The 19,575-nt window shown below is 39.0% G+C and overlaps 1 protein-coding gene across 1 annotated transcript in view; it reads left to right on the plus strand.

Annotated features, from left to right (window-relative positions):
- The window catches only part of LOC133797790 (respiratory burst oxidase homolog protein B-like), a 28,957-nt gene extending 12,625 nt beyond the window's left edge, over positions 1 to 16,332 (plus strand). Inside the window, exons 8-10 of the mRNA XM_062235842.1 lie at positions 2,209 to 2,220; positions 15,198 to 15,712; positions 16,223 to 16,332. Coding sequence (XP_062091826.1) covers positions 2,209 to 2,220; positions 15,198 to 15,712; positions 16,223 to 16,332 — 637 coding nt within the window. The remainder of the gene's footprint in view (positions 1 to 2,208; positions 2,221 to 15,197; positions 15,713 to 16,222) is intronic.
- Positions 16,333 to 19,575: the final 3,243 nt, after the last annotated feature.

Raw genomic sequence — 19,575 nt, forward strand, 5'->3', positions numbered from 1 at the left:
TCAATCTACTCCGAGCATGTCCTGAAGTAGGGTGGCAAGCTCGTAGCAATACCATAAGTCTTGACAGCCACAGGGTCGATCGCTGATCTCGAAGACCTAATGAGTCACCTGGGATAGCCCGTTACGTATGAACATATTAATTTATTGTTGTATAATCCCAATATTTAAGGGATATTATTTAGTCTATTATCTATTCCCGATTCTTATGGGACGTTTCCATATATGTAGGAGATATGACATTTAATGTCATTATTTAAATTGATATACAGAATATCTTCCCGAGATATGTGGGAATGAACTCGGTAACCTCCCCTATAAATAGAGGAGGAATGACCACTTGTAAAGGATCGGTTTCTTTGGGCTGGAGAATAAGCTTTGGGTAATTCATCTCTGAAGAATTTCCAGAAATCTTTAAGCCTTAATAACACAGACTCGTGTACTAGGCAGAGTTAACTGCTAAACCACGTAAAAACCCTCTTGTCTTTCTTCATTATTCATTCGCTTCATAGTATACATTGTTTAATTGCTCTACGATTTAAGTTGACGAAAAATGATGTCAACAGTTTGGTGCTTTCATTGAGAGCATTAAGCAGTACGTACGTGATTCTATTCAGTCAAAGAAGCCTCCCTGAATCAACTATGGCCGCGAATGATCCCAATGTTCCTGAGGAGGAAATCTTAGAGGACGTTGACTACCCCGGCGCCCTGGGAAGCAGTTGATGATGAATTCGAACCCAGATGAGAGGAGTGGGTCCTCTGACTCTCGAGGACCACCTGCACCACCGGCCCCCAAGGACAACGAGGACATGTACTACAACCCTGAACGATATGTCCGTATTGTGGAGATTGAAAATCGTCAACTGCGAAAGCAGTTGGTGGAGGCCAAGAAACATAACGAGGAGCTGTCCAGATTGGCTGCTGAGGCGTAGGCGGCTCAGCCCCCGCCTCCGCCTGAGGCCCAAGCTCCACCTCTGTGAGATGTTCATGTTCCACCACGCAGGCCTCGTGGGCGACCTCCCAAAAACGCTGCCACGCGAAGAACGGAGCAACCTCCGCCACCTGCAAAACAGCCTGCTCCCTCAAGGCCCCGGAGAAGTACTCGGGCTAGGGCTCCTGCCAACTCAACTGTTGAGGCACCGGTCGAGATTGGGAATAACCGTGCCCCCGTGAAGGCTCGGACCCAAAATCCTGGTAACACGTAGAACGTTCGTGAACGAGCACAAGAAAACTCGGGACCTTCTAGGCCCCGTAATGGATGGCAACCACCATCACCCATAAGGCTCCCACCATCGCCGATAAGATATCCCTCACTAACTCGGAGAAACACGCAACCGACTCAGGGTGATAGAGAAAGGCGAGCAGGGCGAAAACATGGGAATGGGGAGACTGTTAGGGGGCATAGAGGTACCCAACCCACGAGAAGCTAAATGTCTCGGTCTCACACTATTGAGATGAGACAACCAGAAAGAAACCCATCTCAAAAAAACCGCGGGACGAGCCATATCAGTGAAGGCTTAAGAGATACTAGATCGGTCAGTATGTATGACCAGGGACGCAGAAATACTGGGAATCGAAGGGATCACCCAGATTTACGGGAACATCTGAACCAGAATCGAGGTAATGATAACCCCTCGAACCTAGACTTGAGGGATCACCTCAATGGACGCAAGAATCCTATGCGGAGGCACGAAGCTGGAATTGTGATCAACGATAACCAGTTTCAAGTCAGACCTCCCATGGATCCAGTCCAAGAAAGGATCGAACAAATGGAAAGAGCGTTCAGGCTCTTACAAAATGAACGAGGTTGGGATCGGGATGAAGAGTTCGACGAGGAACTCGAACCCTTCGCCCCCCATATTTCTAACACCTCGTTTCCTCAAGGATTCCGAATTCCTCATGTCCCACCATTTGATGGGAATTCTGATCCATACATTCACTTAAGTACGTTCAATACAATTATGAGAGCGAGTAACGTGGGCTACGAGCTCAGATGCATGCTGTTTCCAGCCTCGCTCACAGGACCAGCAAAAAACTTGTTTGAAAAACATAAGAGGCATTCAATTGCTTCTTGGGATCAATTATCCGGAGATTTCAAGAAACAATTCAGGGCCATGTTTGGAATAAGGCCTGAGGCATCTGCCTTGACCAATGTCCAACAACAGCCGAATGAAACATTGAAAGGTTACCTTACAAGGTTCAATTTTGAAGTTGCCCGAGCTCGTGACATAGATGACAGTGGTCATCTGATGGCTGTTCGAGCTGGGGTAATGTCTGGAAGCACTCTCTGGGAAGATATATAGAGGAAACTAGTGAGGTCCTTAACCGAGTTCAATCGACGAGCTCAGAGGTTTGTTAATGTAGAAGAGGCGAGGTCAGCGCTGAATATGGCCTCTCAACTCGTAACTACAGCAACAAACGTAAACTCTGCCTCGACCTCGGTAGACCCTACGACCTCGAAACCCCCTGTGAATAACCCTTCTAAAAGAAAGAAGAATGAAGGGAATAATCCCGAGGCAGAAGGGGGAAACAAGAAGAAAGGGGAAAGATATTTCTCCGTGTACAAAGTGTATACCGAGTTGAATGAGTCTCGAGAGAATATCTACCTGGCTAATGAAAACCAGGTCCCTGTTAAGCGTCCGGACCCCATGAGGAACCAGAAAGCAAAGAGAGATTCTAGTAAATACTGCAGATTCCATAGAGATATCGGACATACAACCGATGAATGCAGGCAACTAAAAGACGAGATAGAAGGCCTGATCTCGAGAGGATATTTAAGGCAATATGTAAGAAACCAAAATCCCAATTAGGTTTCTACCAGTCAGAGGGTAGCTGCACCACTGCCTCCTCAAAATAATAACTCCTGAGCAAGGGAGGACGAGAGACCCCCTCTGATTGATGGAGAAGATGTTGTAACCATCTCGGGGGGACCTCATCTCGCAGGATCAGGCAGGAACGCCCAAAAAAGATACGTGAATGAGCTGCAAACTGGTGACGGGTCCCCTTACGAACCCAGGGCCCTAAAACACTAGAGGGTTGAATCTCAACCTATAACTTTTACTGAGGACGACGCACCTTGTGTGCAGTTTCCTCACAATGACCCGCTGGTCATCACCCTTCAGATAGCGAATAAGAGGGTTCATCGAGTCCTGGTAGATAACGGTAGCTCAGTGAATATCCTCTATAAGGCCACCTTACAAAATATGGGACTCTCGCTTCGTGGCCTAAAAGCCTGTGCAATGAAATTGTACGACTTTTCAGGAGAAGGGATTGCCTGTATGGGATCTATTGAACTCCTTGTAACCTTGGGAGACTACCCAGTCTCGACAACCAAGATGATGGAATTCGTTGTAGTAGATCTACCATTGGCCTACAACGTACTGCTCGAGAGACCCACCCTAGTAGGGCTGGGGGTAGTTTCGTCTGTAAGGAATTTGGCCATTAAGTTCCCGACTTCCAGTGGCATCAGGACACTAAAAGGAGACCAGCTCGTAGGAAGGGAATGCTATAGCATTTCCATTAGAGGAAAGAAACACACAAGCGCACAAACACTTGTCATAATTCAGAATAAGGACGGAACAGTCTTCGAGATAGACGAAGAAATTAATCTGAGAATAGAGGAAAGAATTGACCTTGAGCCATTAGAAGAGCTCGAAGAGGTCAGGCTCGAACAATTAATTTTCTTTTTGAAAAAGAACCAGGATGTTTTTGCATGGTCACATTCGGATATGGTAGGTTGACCACAATTTTGGCCAACGACGAGTAGACATCAAAACTACAATGAACCTTCAAGAGAAAAATACGACACAGATAATTTTATAGTGGTTCAGCCCCAATTTATTGGTAATAGCCTAATCCACTTGGCGTTGTGATATATATCCTACACTTAAGATCAGATGAACTTGAGCCAACTGAGTTTTTTAAGTGTAAGTAGAAAAATACATAGTTTCTCTCTCTAAACTCTCTTAGAAAATGCCCCAAGAATACCCCAAGTAACAGTCCCAAAGTCTCCAAAATAGAGAGTTTTTCTCAGTCTAAAAGATCAGATCGCTAAAATGATGCCATGAGCCATTTATTTATAGGCTCATGGATCGTACATCAAATATTCCCTTTGACCGGGTCCTTTCTGTTACTCTCACAATATTTAATTAATAATAACATCTAAAATACAACAATATGCAATTCTTTGGGATAATATGAGAGATTCCCGCGCAGGTATGACCGATTCTAGCTGAAGCCGTTACTGGGATCTCTTGCGTAGCAATGATCTGTTTAGTCAGTCCACATCACACCCAGAAGGAAAACTGGAGGGCCAAAACACTTCACTGGTCGGCCAAACCCTCATTGGTCGGCCAAGACAAGTGACTGGTCGGCCAAACACATGTCTGGTCAGCCAAACACTTGACTGGTCGGACAAGCACCTGACTGGTCGGAAAAACACCTGACTGGTCGGACAAGCACTTGATTGGTCGAACAAACACATGACTGGTCGATCATGACACTTGAGTGGTCAGCTAAGTACCTCACTGGTCGGTCATGACACTTGACTGGTCAGTCAAAAATCTTCACCGGTCTGACAGAAATTCTATCGGATCGGTCAGATCACTTTATCACAACTCCAAAGAGCCAACACATTTATTGACTATTAATGTGCCATTTACTGACCATGCATTGCCACTTGTCACCTCTGATTTCCACGTCATCGAACTGAAATTTTGGGGATAATAGTAGGGATAAATCCGAATGTGGTAAGCCACGCTCTAAAAGCTTTCCCTCGAAGCAGCAAAAGCGAAGATTCCTGGATGACGACAGGAAGAAGGCCTTAAAAGAAGAGGTCGACAGGTTGAAGGCAAACCGATTCATTCGAGATGCCTTCTACCCCGATTGGGTCGCCAACCCGGTGCTAGTCCCGAAACCTAACGGGACATGGCGGACATGTATTGATTACTCAGACCTCAATAAGGCCTGTCCAAAGGACTGCTTCCCCTACCTCGAATCGACCAGCTCGTAGATGCCACAGCTGGCCATGGACTTATGTCATTCATGGATGCTTATTCTGGATATAACTAGATCGCCATGCATGCCCAAGACTAAGAGCATACGAGTTTTGTGACAGACAAAGGACTGTATTGCTACAATGTCATGCCGTTCGGACTAAAGAATGCTGGAGCCACTTACCAACGGCTCGTAAACATGATGTTCTCCAAGCAGATAGGTAATAACATGGAAGTTTATGTTGATGATATGCTGGTTAAATCTAAACATAACAGTAACCATTTGGACGACCTTGAAGAGTGCTTTGCCGTGTTACGGAGATATGACATGAAACTCAACCCCCAGAAGTGCTCTTTTGGAGTATCGTCACGAAAGTTCCTAGGCTTCATTGTAAACGCCCAGGGAATAGAAGCTAATCTAGATAAGATCCATGCTTTAATTGATATGCCCTCACCTCGAAAGCATAAGGATGTCCAAAGTTTGACTGGGCGAATGGCGGCACTAAGTAGGTTTATCTCGAAATCTACAGACCGTTGTCTTCCCTTTTTCAGCCTTTTGAGGGGAGGCAAAAAATTCGAGTGGACAGAAGAATGTGAGTTAGCTTTTTAGGAGCTTAAGAAGCACCTCGCAGAGCCTCCCATCTTGTCGAAACCCATCACGGGGGAAACTTTGTACCTATATCTTGCTACGACCGAGCACGCCATTAGCGTCGTGCTCGTCCGAGAAGAACAGAAGGTGCAGAAGCCTGTATACTATGTCAGCAAAAGGTTACTGGGGGCAAAATCGAGATACCCCTTAATGGAGAAGCTGGCTCTCAGCCTAATTCACTCATCTTGAAAGCTCTGACCCTATTTCCAGGCGCATCCCATTCATGTGCTGACCGATCAACCACTAAGACAAGTCTTGTCCAAGCCAGAAGCCTCGGGCCAATTACTAAAATGGGCCGTTGAACTCGGACAATTCGAGATCACCTACTATCCGAGGACAACCATAAGAGGACAGGCCATGGCAGACTTCATAGTGGAATGCACTGGAGTGACCAACGATGAAGTTATAACCCCAGTCCGCGAGCTGTGGAAACTTTATGTTGATGGGTCTTCCAATGAAACGGGTCAAGGGCATGAATAATACTGATCACCTCAGCAGGAAGTCGATTTCACTCCGCTTTGAGATTTGACTTTGAAGCGTCAAACAATGAGGCGGAATACGAAGCTCTACTAGCAGGACTTTGAATAGCCAAGGAACTCAAGGCTAAGGCGGTACATTGCTACAATGACTCCCACTTGGTGGTCAACCAAATCTTAGGGGAATACCAAGCTCGCGGGGCGAGAATGGTTGCATATTTAGCAAAAGTGAAGGCAGCCCTCAAGCATTTCGAATTTTACACGATAGAACAGGTTCCCCGAGAGCAAAAATCAAATGCAGACGCCTTAGCCAGGCTCGCCACATCCACCGAGGTCAATGGGCTGAATGTCGTGCCAATCGAACATCTATCGACACCCAGTATAACCGAGCCTGAACAGGAAGATGTATGCATGATAAACTTCGAGCCGACCTGGATGACCCCGATAATTAGGTACCTTGAGAACGAACCAAGGCTCGAAAATTGATGTATCACATCCCCATGTATACTGTTGTGGAGGGAAGGCTATATAGAAGAGGATACTCTATGCCATTACTCCGATGTGTGACTCCACCCGAGGCAAAGAAGATCATGGAAGAAATTCATGAAGGATTCTGTGGAGACCACACTGGGGGGCATAGCCTATCCAAGAAAATCATATGCCAAGGATACTTCTGCCCTACGATCAAAGCAGATTCGTTTGTTTACGTCAAGAAATGCGACAAGTGTCAATGATTCACCACAATCCCTCGAGCTCCACCTTCCAAGCTGACTATGATGACCTCCCCATGGCCATTTGTAGTATGGGGAATCGACCTCATAGGCTCGCTGCCAACTGGCAAAGGCGGAGTCAAATACGCAGTAGATTACTTTACGAAGTGGACCGAGGCCGAGCCTCTAGCGACAATTACCTCAAAAAAATTCTTGGACTTATGCCGATATGGGATGCCAAGGAAGATTGTGTTCGATAACGGTACTCAAATCGATAGCGATTTGCTTACCAACTTTTGCGAGAAAAATGGGATAATAAAGAGCTTCTCCTTTGTGGCCCATCCCCAAGCGAATGGCCAGGTCGAAGCTATAAACAAAACCCTAAAGAGTTTTCTGAAGAAAAAGTTGGAAGAAGCAAAAGGGAAATGGCCCGAAGAATTGCCCCAAGTTTTGTGGGCATATCGAACCACAGCTCATACTTCAACGGGACATACCCCCTTTTCTCTGGCATATGGATGCGAGGCTATGCTTCCAATCGAGGTCGAAATACTCATAATTCGTGCCCACGCTTATGACCAAGCGTCGAACCAATCCCAGCTCGAAGTAAGTCTAGACCTGATTGAAGAAAAAAGGGAGGAGGCTCAGCTAAAAAATGCTGCATACCAACAGCGAGCTACCCAGTATTTCAATAAAAGAGTTCGAGATAGAAAATTTGGTGTGGGAGATTTGGTGCTGAGGCGTGTGTTCTTGGCAACAAGGGACCCAGCTGCTGGTGTGCTCGGGCCCAATTGAGAATGACCTTATCAGATCGAATCAGTCATCCGACCTGGCGCCTACAAGTTGGCTAGATTGAATGGGAGTTTGGTACCACGAGCATGGAATGGCGAACATTTACGACCTTACTATCAATAGTGTAGGAATGATGTCACTTGTAACCATGCTCATTTATCTGTACTATGTTCCTATTAATAAATTATTCAAACAAAGTTCAATTTCGTTTCAATATGCTGTATTTTTTGCAAACTCTCTTAATTTAGTAACCTATGGTCACACTCATAGGATATTAAGGGGGCATTAGTGGTACATATACCATCAGCTTGAAAAAATGAAATAGCATATATTAGAAGCATACAAGTGTTTGGATGTAACCAAATATGCGAGCTAAGATAGTTTGGAGATAACCAAATTATTAAAAATAAAGTGTTTGGATATAACCAAATACACGAGCTAAGATGTTTTGGATATAACCAAATTATGGAAAAATAAAAATGTATGGATTAGAAACCAAACACGGCCTAAATAGGTTTGGAACGAATCAGCTAAAACTAATCGACAGTAAGTTGGAACACAACCTATTTCGAGCCAAGTCAAGATCGAGGCTGGAATATCCTGCAAAAAGATAGTTTCGACCTCATAACCTTGGGGAGCTACCCAAGGACGAGGAAAATTAACTAAAAAAGAAAAATATAACTAAACCACTTACATTACACGCCATAGAAGTACTTTCGGGTGCATGGTAAAAATAATTTTCGACCTTGACAAATAACGAGATCGGATACGGATATATCGTGCAAACTATGCATGAATGCATTGAAGCTCGAGCCTAAAAATCCACCGCGTGTTTGTGTGAATAAACAGACATAAGGACACTTTAATATAAATTGCGTGAAATATTTCGACCTAAGAAATGTAAAGCAAAAATATTAAAGTAAAGTCAAATACGGTATTATAAATATCATAAGAAAATAGCTCTTTCACAAGCTATAAATTGTCTTAGCCCCAGGGGCATAAAAAGCAGAAGATAAAAAACTATTACAATTTTTTTTTTAAAGGGACGCAGCCCCAGGTAGAGACTTGGGAGGGAGGAGCATCCTCCTTAGCCTTCTCAGCATCCTCCTTGGCTCTCTCTGCCTCCTCTCGAGCAACCTCCTCCTCATCGAGCTGAGCTTGCCACTTGGCCACTAGTTCTGCCTCGAAAGAGCCTAAGAAGCTGGTATCGAGATCGGCATTACTGGCCCAGATCCTATACATGGCCAGGTCGACCGCCCGATCCTTCTTCTCCTTAAACTCTGCAAGGAGACGAGCCTTTTTGCTCTCCATAATCTTGAAAGTGGCTACCTTCTCCTCCTCAAGCTTGGCATTAATCTTCTTAAGCTCCGCGAGCCAGGCATTCACCTTCTCGAGCTCGACTGTCTTGGCCTTTAGTTGTTCAGCTTCAGCCTCCATCTTTGCTTTTGTGGCCTTGAGCTCGTCACTAAGCTTGAGTTGGAGATCCTTCGACTCCTGGGCATAAGACATGCTCGAATGGACCTCATTTTTCAACTTATAATTAAGTTGAGCAGAGAAAACAAGAGTCTGACACACAAAGAAACCAAATTAGAACATGAACTAAGTATAAGTACAACTAGCACAAGATGAGGGAGGTTACTGCAGCAGTGAGCTCGAGACTCTTCTCATAAAGTGTGTTGCAGTCTCGAGCATTGTTTAAAAACTGCCAATGAGGGGCGTCAAAACTACTAAAACTCTAGCCCACTCGAGACAGAATGTTTGAGCCAAGTGTAGCCCCATGGGATCCGGCAGCAATGTCGATTACATACTCATCGACGTGAGTAGAAATCGACAGCATATGCGTTTTGGAGGCCGAGGGCTTTTTTTGAGGTGGACCAAGCGTGGAGTGGACCAGGATCGGAGGAAGCACGGGAGGAACAACCATAGAGGATGCTTCGACCTGAGGAGTTGGATCCACAGTTGGGCTCGTAACAGCTGGAGCTGGTGGAGGAGGTGTCTTCTTGGTCCTCTTAAGGACCCTGGCAGGTCTGTCTAATTTTCGCGACCCCCTCGGGCGCTAACTCCTTTGGGCTCCCTCGCCACTAGCGAGCACAGTATCGAGGTCGAAATCCATATCACCTGCACATTTACATCGCATTATGAGATATTCCAAGACAAAAAAGTTAGCATGATGCAGACAGGCAAAGAATAAAAAGACAAGCAGAGAGAAACCTAACTGGAACTCTCCCCCGAGTTCGTGCTCGGCGACCACGTAATTTCCCCATCTTCAGAGGAGGCGGGGGGAGTACCTTCCCTATAAGTGGAAGTCAACCTCGAAAGGTCTCTATAGTCGTTTGTCCCGTATTGAACGGCTATTCCGTTCCATACCTCGTTCAGACTATACATGGTGTCATACTTCCCGAGCCAACTATCAAACCTATGAACCCTCTCATCTACCTAGACCAAACATAAAAATGGTCCCTATCATCCTCACACAACACTAATCTGTCAGGTTTATACATAAGTAGTGAGGGAGACCACAAATCTGAGCTAAGGATGACTGTACCTCTGTCACGTGAGCTCGAGCTCGAGGCTTCATCATTGGCCTCGTTCCCCGATTGCAGGCTCCTGCAGCGTCGAACTGGGGATGGTGGTTTAGCATTTCACCTTGAAGGGAGGCTGCCGGTTAGGAGAGGCATAAACTCTCACTTGGTGTATTTTTTGTTGGACCAGTCGAATGTGGACTGATCCTTCTCTAGGAGGCCACAAGCTCAGAGTTTGTCTTCATGAAGGAGATAGGAGAGGGACCTCCTGCCGTAGGGAAGTTGGAGCAAAGCCTCTTTGTGCTCCTTCATCTCCTTAGTGGGAGTGGGACGACGATAGTTGGCTGGAAAAATGAACATATTATGACCAAGCACGAGCTTAAACAAAACTTGGGCACAAAAAGAAGAAATTTTTTTTAGACACTTTCGAATTCGTCTGAACGAATAGTATCTAGAGGGAGCTAGGCCATCTGTCCAGAAGAAAGCCTTCTTGAAATCTGGGGGATGGTTGGGTAGATCCTCGAAGATCTTCTTCTCCTTGGGATAGCTCGAGAGGTAGTAGAAGTCGTTCCCTCCCTGAGCTCGGGAAGGATTGCTTTTCAAGCAAAAGAGATACAAGATCTCCTTTGGAGAAGGTCCTTCCCACCCTAGCTCGTGGTATAGCGACCTTAGGGCGAACAAAACCCTGTAAGAATTGGTGTTGAGCTGGAAGGGAGCCAGCCCGACGAAATCCAGTAAGTCCTTGAAAAAGGACTTCAAGGGCAATACATCCCCTGCCTTCATATGTTCCTGGCTCCAAGCTGCATATCTTAGCTTGCTGTCAGGATTTCCATCTCCCGGGGCGTGGCGACTTCGCACGTGGGAGGCCGGAGCTCGACACCTCATCGAGGCCGACAGTCTGATATTGTGGAGGGCCAAAATGTCAGAGATCTGCCCTAATGAAGAGATCGAGCTGCAATAATGTTCGGCCTCGAAAAATTCCCTCTTCAAGGTGGCGACGGAGGTTGGCTGTGAGGTAGAAGGTTCCCCCATCAGTAAGAATTGGATATCACCTGGCCTAAAGGAAACTATCACTTTGAGCGTAGAGTCGAGGGGAATCGGTCTAGGCTCGGGATCCGGATCTGGGTAGATGGCGACCCTTAGTTTTTTCCATTTTCCTTCTTCGACCTCGTTTATCTGACGTCGAAAATGATCTCGGATGTCTTCTTGCTCACACCTCAATTTGTGCTCCCGAATTAAGCGCTGGTTCTGAGTAAAAGGGGACTCCAGGCTTGGAGTTACTGGTGAATAAGGAATCGCGAGCTTTGACCCCCACCACTTTCCCGAGTTCTATGGCATCTAGCAAGAGAGCAAAAGGGTGAGGGCCAAGCGAACAAGAAATGATGAAAAATCGGGATGACCTAAGCTCGAATGATCGATGCTACAAGGAAAACTTGATCCAAAGGACGAGGCCAATCTCGGAGCGTGTATTCCATCGAAAGAAAGGAAGGTGGATTTATTTTTGAAGATCCCTATATTTCAGGGAAAAAGTTGGCGGTTACCCAAAGAGTGAAATTTTCGGGAAACGTGCATTTTATAAAATCCTAATTTTATACCTGATATCTTGGTGTACAAGATATGCCATTCAAAATTCAAAAAATTCGGTAAAAGAAACATGTCTGGGTCTTCTACGCATGAACTAGGTTTAGAACCCATGATATTAGAACTTAAGACTAGTATGTATTGAAACATTCTAATGTGCAAAACTAGCAAGGGAACTAACTGTACAACAATATAAACATGTATGAAAAATATGCGGGCATACAAAGCCATGAACAGAAGCTTACACAATGTGGTCGGCAGAAACAGAGAGATTGATGATCGAATAAGTGGTTGCAAAAATGATCTCACAGAGTCGAAGAGGTGAACGTTGCTCTGTTTTCGTGGCTTGGAAAACATGCAAGAACTGGGCGATATTCTCTGGTTTTTTCTTCTTTTCTCTCTGCAAAGGCTTGAACATGAAAATAAAATGGGGATGACGAGTGGAGACATATTTATAAACCCATGGGAGTGTAAAAAGCCGAATTAATCTGGGCCATTGGACAGATTCCGTATCAGATTTAACGGCCAGGGATCTATGAGTTGATAGTACCATAAAGAGTGGCAGGCGGATAGACGTGGGCAGGTTTCCAAGGTACTCAAGTACTTTGAGTGTTCAATACCCGGTTGACGTGTGTCCACACTCGAGTGTTTTTTATGGTACAGTTTCCAAGAGGAGCAGTTCAAAAGTTTCATTCTCATAGGATTCGAACTAATACTTTTGAGGGGGCAAACTGTTACACCTAGATTTCGAGACCAGAGGTTATGACCTCAAAAATTGGACTCGTCAAGTGTGAGCTCGAAATGTATGAAAACATTATATGTTCCAGCTGTAAGATCTTTGAAGTGAAAAAACGACCTCGAAGATGTGTAACCTCGGGATGCTTTCTAAGCTTGAAATGACATGACGTTGGGATACATCCGTTATCGATTGTCTTCGGAATAAACAGTCCGAGCTTGGGAAGTGCAGGCTCGAGTATGATAGCTTCGATAGTGTCAATCTACTCCGAGCATGTCCTGAAGTAGGGTGGCAAGCTCGTAGCAGTACCATAAGTCTTGACAGCCACAGGGTCGATTGCTGATCTCGAAGACCCGTTGAGTCACCTGGGATAGCCCGTTACGTATGAACATATTTATTGTTGTATAATCCCAATATTTAAGGGATATTATTTAGTCTGTTATCTGTTCCCGATTCTTATGGGGCGTTTCCTTATATGTAGGAGATATGGCATTTAATGTCATTATTTAAATTGATATATAGAATATCTTCCCGAGATATGTGGGAATGAACTCTGTAACCTCCCCTATAAATAGAGGAGGAATGACCACTTGTAAATGATCGATTTATTTGGGATGGAGAATAAGCTTTGGGTAATTCATCTCTGAATAATTTAGAGAAATGTTTAAACCTTAATAACATAGACTCGTGGACTAGGCAGAGTTAACTGCTGAACCACATAAAAACCCTCTTGTCTTTCTTCATTATTCATTCGCTTCATAGTATACGTTGTTTAATTGCTCTACGATTTAAGTTGACGAAAAACGGCGTCAACAAAATCCAATTATGCCCTCTCGGTACACTAATTAAGGCACTAAGACTTATTAGCAAATTTGGGACGTTACATGTATTATGTATTATTATAATAATATTTTATAACATTTTAATTTATATTAATAAAATTATTAAATATCTAATCGTGTAAACATATTATTATAATAATACTTCATAACATTTAAATTTAAATCAATGTAGTTATTAAATATCTAGTCTTATATTAAATATTATAATAATGATATTTTATAATATTTGAATTTATATTAATATAATTATTAAATATTTATTTTACCGTTTTTTTTAATTAATTTTAAAGGTAAATTTCGTTAAATATTTATAATATTCGATTAAAATTAAAAAAATAAATCGTTAAAACAAAAAAGAACGGTTAAATACACATTTTTATATAGAACTAGATACAAGCAACGTGTAATATACGCGTTTTTTTAGTTTTATTTATAAAATTTATTAATTATTTTTTAAAATTTATATTAATGTCATATAAATTTCAAATAAATATCCAATTTTAATTAAATAATTTATTTATTTTTGTTTAAGTTTATGTTTGTTCTAGTTTTGAGTGACAACAAAAAAGATTATATATTATATGTTTAATGTAATATTAAATATAATACATGGATTTTAAATTTAAGTTTCTTGCTAGTTTTTAAAAAAAATAAAAAATTTGTTGCTAATTGACAGTAGATTATATTATATGTTTAGTATGATATTATTCTAATAAGTGAGTTTAAATTTAATTAAATTTTATTTAAGTTTTAAAATGTATGATTTTATTATTTTTAAATAATTATTATTGTAAAATATCTAAAAAAAAACATCCTATTTTAATATGTTTAATTTATTTATTATTTTTGAATAATTATCATTGTAAAATATATCAAAATATCCTATTTTGATTTGTTTAATTATTTATTATTTTTAAATATTTATCATTGTAAAATATATTAAAAATATCATATTTGAATTTTTTTAATTATTTATTATATTTTATTTAAGTTTAAGTGTTTATAAACTACCATTAAATATAAGAATATTCCGTTAAAGTTAACATTAAAAAAAAAACCGTTAAAACCAAGAATTTCCGTTATCTACACACTTATTATATAAAAGAGATATACTAGGTACAAGCAATGTGGCAATGCATATTTGCTTAGTTTTATGTAAAAAAAAATGATTAAATATATTTATTAAGTTTTTATGATTGTCATATAAATTTTAAATAAATAAATAATATTATATATATAAAGAATGACATAAACATATTAAAAACAAAATTAAACTTAAACATTGTTTATGGTTTTAAAATATATATATATATATATATATATATGAGAACACTTTATATCATAAACTACACTATTTAATCTATAAAACTTTCATGATATTATTCAAATTGCACATTTATAATTGGAGAAGAAACTTGTTTATTCTTCGTAGAAGATAAATGTTATTCTAATTTTTTTATGTATTATATATTATTATAATAATGATATTTTATAATGTTTGAATTTATATTAATATAATTATAAAATATCTAATTTTGTATTAAATATTATAATAATAATATTTTATAATATTTAAATTTATATTAATATAATTAATAAATATCTATTTTTAATAACTTTTAAAAATATAATCTATAAATATTTGTAATATTCCGTGAAAATTAACAAAAAAAAATAGTTAAAATCAAGAATTTTCTTTATCTACACAATTTTTATATAAATTAAATATATTAATATGCATCCATCTTTATCAAAGTCATCATTTTATAATTTAAAATATTAAAATTAAGATACCATCTCAAATATGTTGTCAAACTAGAGCAATTTTGTATCAAAACTTGATAACACTTCACTTTGACCTATCAAACTAATATATTGAACGAAATCTTCCAAACTATCAGGATGCCAAGGCTCCTCATCGATGGTCCATACGGTGCAGCTTCACAAGATTACAAAGATTATGAGGTTGTGCTCGTCATAAGCCTTGGAGTTGGAATTGGTGTGAGTCCTATGATAAGCATTCTCAAAGATGTTCTTTATGGCATGAAACAACGGAAGGAAACAAAAGGTGGAATAGGAGAAAATGGGGTTAATAAGAGAAAGCCTATTACCCTCAAAAAAGCCTATTTCTATTGGGTCGCTAGGGGGCAAGCCTCGTTCGAGTGGTTCTTAGGTGAATTGAATGAAGTGTATGAGAACGATAGTGATGGGGTTATTGAGATTCACAGTTACTGCACTTCTATATATGAAGAAGGAGATGCTCGCTCTGCTTGGATCTCTATGCTTCAGTCTCTTAATCATGCTAAGAGGGGATTTGATATTGTGTCTGGGACAAAGGTCAAGACCCATTTTTTTGCACCAAATTGGCGGGATGTCTTCGAGGGCTTAGCAATGAATCATGTCGATCAAAAAATTGGTAAGTATTTGGTGCGCAACCTAACTTTATATTGCTTAATATTTACATCACAAATCATAATATTACATGATCTACAATGTATCAATATATAATGATTGATGTAATTTATTGTCGGTCTCACATACTTAAATTTAAAATAAAATTATGTGAGATTCGATATCAAATTACACTAATCATTTTATGTTGCATCATGAATTGTTCGGTATGGTACCATAGCAATATTCTCTATTATTGTGTATGTTTTGTTTTTAGTTTTTACATATATAGTCATGCTTTATGTCATATATGTGTATAGATTTTATATTAAATTGTAGGTATTTTGCTTAATTATATTTTACATACACATCAACATTAAGTATTGAATACATAATAACTAACTTATACAACAAAATATTCATCACGTGAGTGTCACAATTCACTATAAATGTTGAGAATTTTGTTAGATTTTAAATATCACTAATGATTAGCTATAACTATTGAGAATCTTGTTTGGTTTTTATTTTGTCGCAGGTGTATTCTATTGTGGTGGACCTCCATTAAGCCACGAGATAAAAAATCTATCCCAAGAGTTGTCCCGGAAATCAACCACCAAATTTGACTTCCACAAAGAGACCTTCTAGATAAAATCTAGGCATATTAATGAAGAGAAATAAATTTTGAATAATTTTAAAAAAATATAATGACTGGTTGAATATTATAAGGGTGGGACACCCATTCTAGTTAAATAATTTTTAAACATATATTATATAAATTAGCATAAATATCTTGTTAAGAAAAATTAATTTAGCGGCTAAGTAATATTTTTTTAAAATTTAAGGTAAAAGTAAAATGTAATACATATTTTCTTAGTTTTATTTTAAAAATTTATTATTTTATTTTTATTATGTTTTTTAATTCTCATAATTTTTTAAAAATATAAATAATGTCATATATGGTAAAAGAAGATGTTTAAAACACTGAAATCGGACTCTTGAATCGAAAGTTATGACTAAAATATTATCATTATAGATTGATGGCAAAATATAGGAGAAGAAAGAAGAAATGATCTATTTACGTATACGTATATATACACATAAAGTGAGAAAGGAAGAGAAAGAATACATTAACAGAAGTAAACAAACAATTGAAACAGAGAGATTGCGTGATTGAGAGAAAGCAGCAGTGGTGATTTTAAATTTTGAATCATTGTGTTATAAGTAATATTTTGATATTGACACATAGGTATATAGTATCCAAATAATTCATAGGAGAGTGCTCCACAATACACATACAATTAAAGCGAAAAGCCATAAAACATGATTAAAAAAAGAAATACATGCATAAAGAATAAAGATACTGTTAATTCTATTTTTGGCATATTTAATTTGACAAAAATATTTTTTATTTTCTTATTATATTCGGCTATATATAAATATATATTGTTGATATATGTTTTAAATAATAAAGTTATAATTGATGACAAACTTTTCTATATTAGGAAAGTTTGCCAAAAATAGTGTGGTTTTATTATTATAAAATCAAATCTTTTTTAACTGTCTTTTTCCAGCTGATTGCCTCAATGTATCTGACCATATAATTGAGTTTTATTGCATAATCAGGTTATAAAAGGGAAGCTTTGATTCCTACATCAAATGATGGATTGTTACCATATATAGCTCACGATTCTATAGCTACAGATTTAGGAAATCCTGTCAAATTGAAAAATTCATTTAGGAAAGTTTCCTTGTGGGCCTAGGTCAGTTTAGACTATATATTAGCTGCCCAATATGAGTATAATGACTATAAATACTCACATTGGCTGGTAGGTTTTAGTAATCTCTTTTTGTATTTCATTCTTACTTGTAAAAGAGAGTCTTTGTTTTATAGAGGTGAGTGAGTTCGACTCTACCTCTGTTTTTCAGTGTTCTTGTAATTGTTTTGAGTCTTCAAACAGTTCTACAATGGAGGAGAACAAAGTGCAAACCTTCGAGAGAAGGTTCTTTAAGCCTTCGGGAGAAGGTGGTTCAAGTCTTGCTTCGGGAGGAAGCAAGCACACTTCAAGCAGATCAAAGGGAGTTCGTATTCTTGAAGGTTCAGCAAGGTTCATTTGTATCAAGGTGGAATACATCAAGCTTGCAACATATAATAAGAGGAAGTCTATTTATGCATAAGTTAAAAACTTTGTATTTTTTAGATCTTACTAACGAATCTTATCTCTGAGCGTGGCCCCGTGAACTAGTAGCAATCTGCAAGGATTGCTGATACCACATATAAAAACCTTGTGTGTTTTTATTCTCTACACTTTAGTTCTTTTCTGGTTTTCCGGTATGTAGTTACAGAACCCTGGTCTGTAGCTACAGAATATCTGTTTTAGTAACAACTTAATTATTCCGCATTTAATTAATTGATTAATTAAATAATAAGTTGGTAATTATAAAATACAGAATTTCAATTGGTATCAGAGAAAGTCACTAAACTCTTAGTGAGATCTTGAGGTTATATTATTCTGTTTAATTTGTTTTGTGTGAGATGTCGTTCTTTGCAGAAGGAAACTCCATCACTCGGCTACCTCTATTGAATGATACTAATTATCCATACTGGAAGGTCAGGATGAGAGCATTCATCAAGTCACAAGATGAGAGGGCTTGGAGATCTATACTCTCGGGTTGGACTCCACCAATTGAAAAAGATGTTAAAGGTAATTCAAAGGTAAAATCTGAACTTGAGTGGTCCATTGAATATGAAAAGTTATCTGGTTATAATAATAAAGCTTTGCATGCAATTTTTAATGGTGTTGGTGAAGGCTTTATAAAATTGATATCATCTTGTGAATCTGCAAAGGAGGCGTCGAAAATCCTTCAAACTCAGTTTGAAGGTACCGCTGATGTAAAGAGATCATGTTTACCATGTTGCAAACTAGATTTGATGAATTAAGAATGTTGGAAACTGAAACTTTATCTGAGTTTTATGAAAAGTTGTCTGATATTGCTAATGAGTTTTTTGCCTTGGGAGAAAAACTAGATGAATCTGTGTTGGTTCGAAAAATAGTTCGTGTGCTTCCAGACAGGCTTGACACGAAATTTCTAGCAATGGAGGAGGCTAAGGATTTTGGAAAAATAAAGGTTGAGGAGCTTATGGGTTCGTTAAGAACATTTGAGCTAAATCAACAGATAAAGAAAAAGGGTAAGCCGAATCCTTCAATTGAAAAAAGCAAAGGTATTGCATTTAAATTTTCTGAAAAAGATGTTTCTGATGATGAAATGGCCTTGTTAACAAGAAATTTTCAAAAGTTCATGAAAAAAGTTCAAAAGTTCATGGAAATAAAAAGAATTTTTCAAAAACTCCAAAAGGTAACACCTCTTCTAAACCTCTTGTTTCTAACAATAAAAAGGGTATTCAATGCCGGGAATGTGAAGGTTATGGTCATATTTAGTCTTAATGTGCCAACACATTGAAAAAGAATAAAAAAAAGGTTTTAATGTTACTTGGAGATGATGATTCTGAAAGTAGTGAAGAGGATAATGAGAAAGTTGCTTTAACCAGTGTTTTGTCAAGTGCTTTTCAGGAAAGAGGAAAAATTTTGTGTTTAAACAATACCTTGACTGATGTCAATAAAAAAGAAATTGACTTGGATTCAGACGAGTCAAAACTCAATGAGGAATCACTAGTTGAATTATACAAGGTAATGTATGGTAAGTGGTTACAGGTTTATACTGAAAACCGTTCCTTGGTTAAAATGAATAAAGAATTGTCTCACAACATCAAAGATCTTGAAGAAAAAAATAAATCTTGTGAATTTGAGATGTGTTCAAAAAATTCTGAAATTGTATTTTTGACAAAAGAACTTGACAAATTGAAAAGAAATGTTAAAATGTTAAATCCAG

This window comes from Humulus lupulus, chromosome 8 (assembly GCF_963169125.1).
Source record: "Humulus lupulus chromosome 8, drHumLupu1.1, whole genome shotgun sequence".
Taxonomy (NCBI): Eukaryota; Viridiplantae; Streptophyta; class Magnoliopsida; order Rosales; family Cannabaceae; genus Humulus; species Humulus lupulus.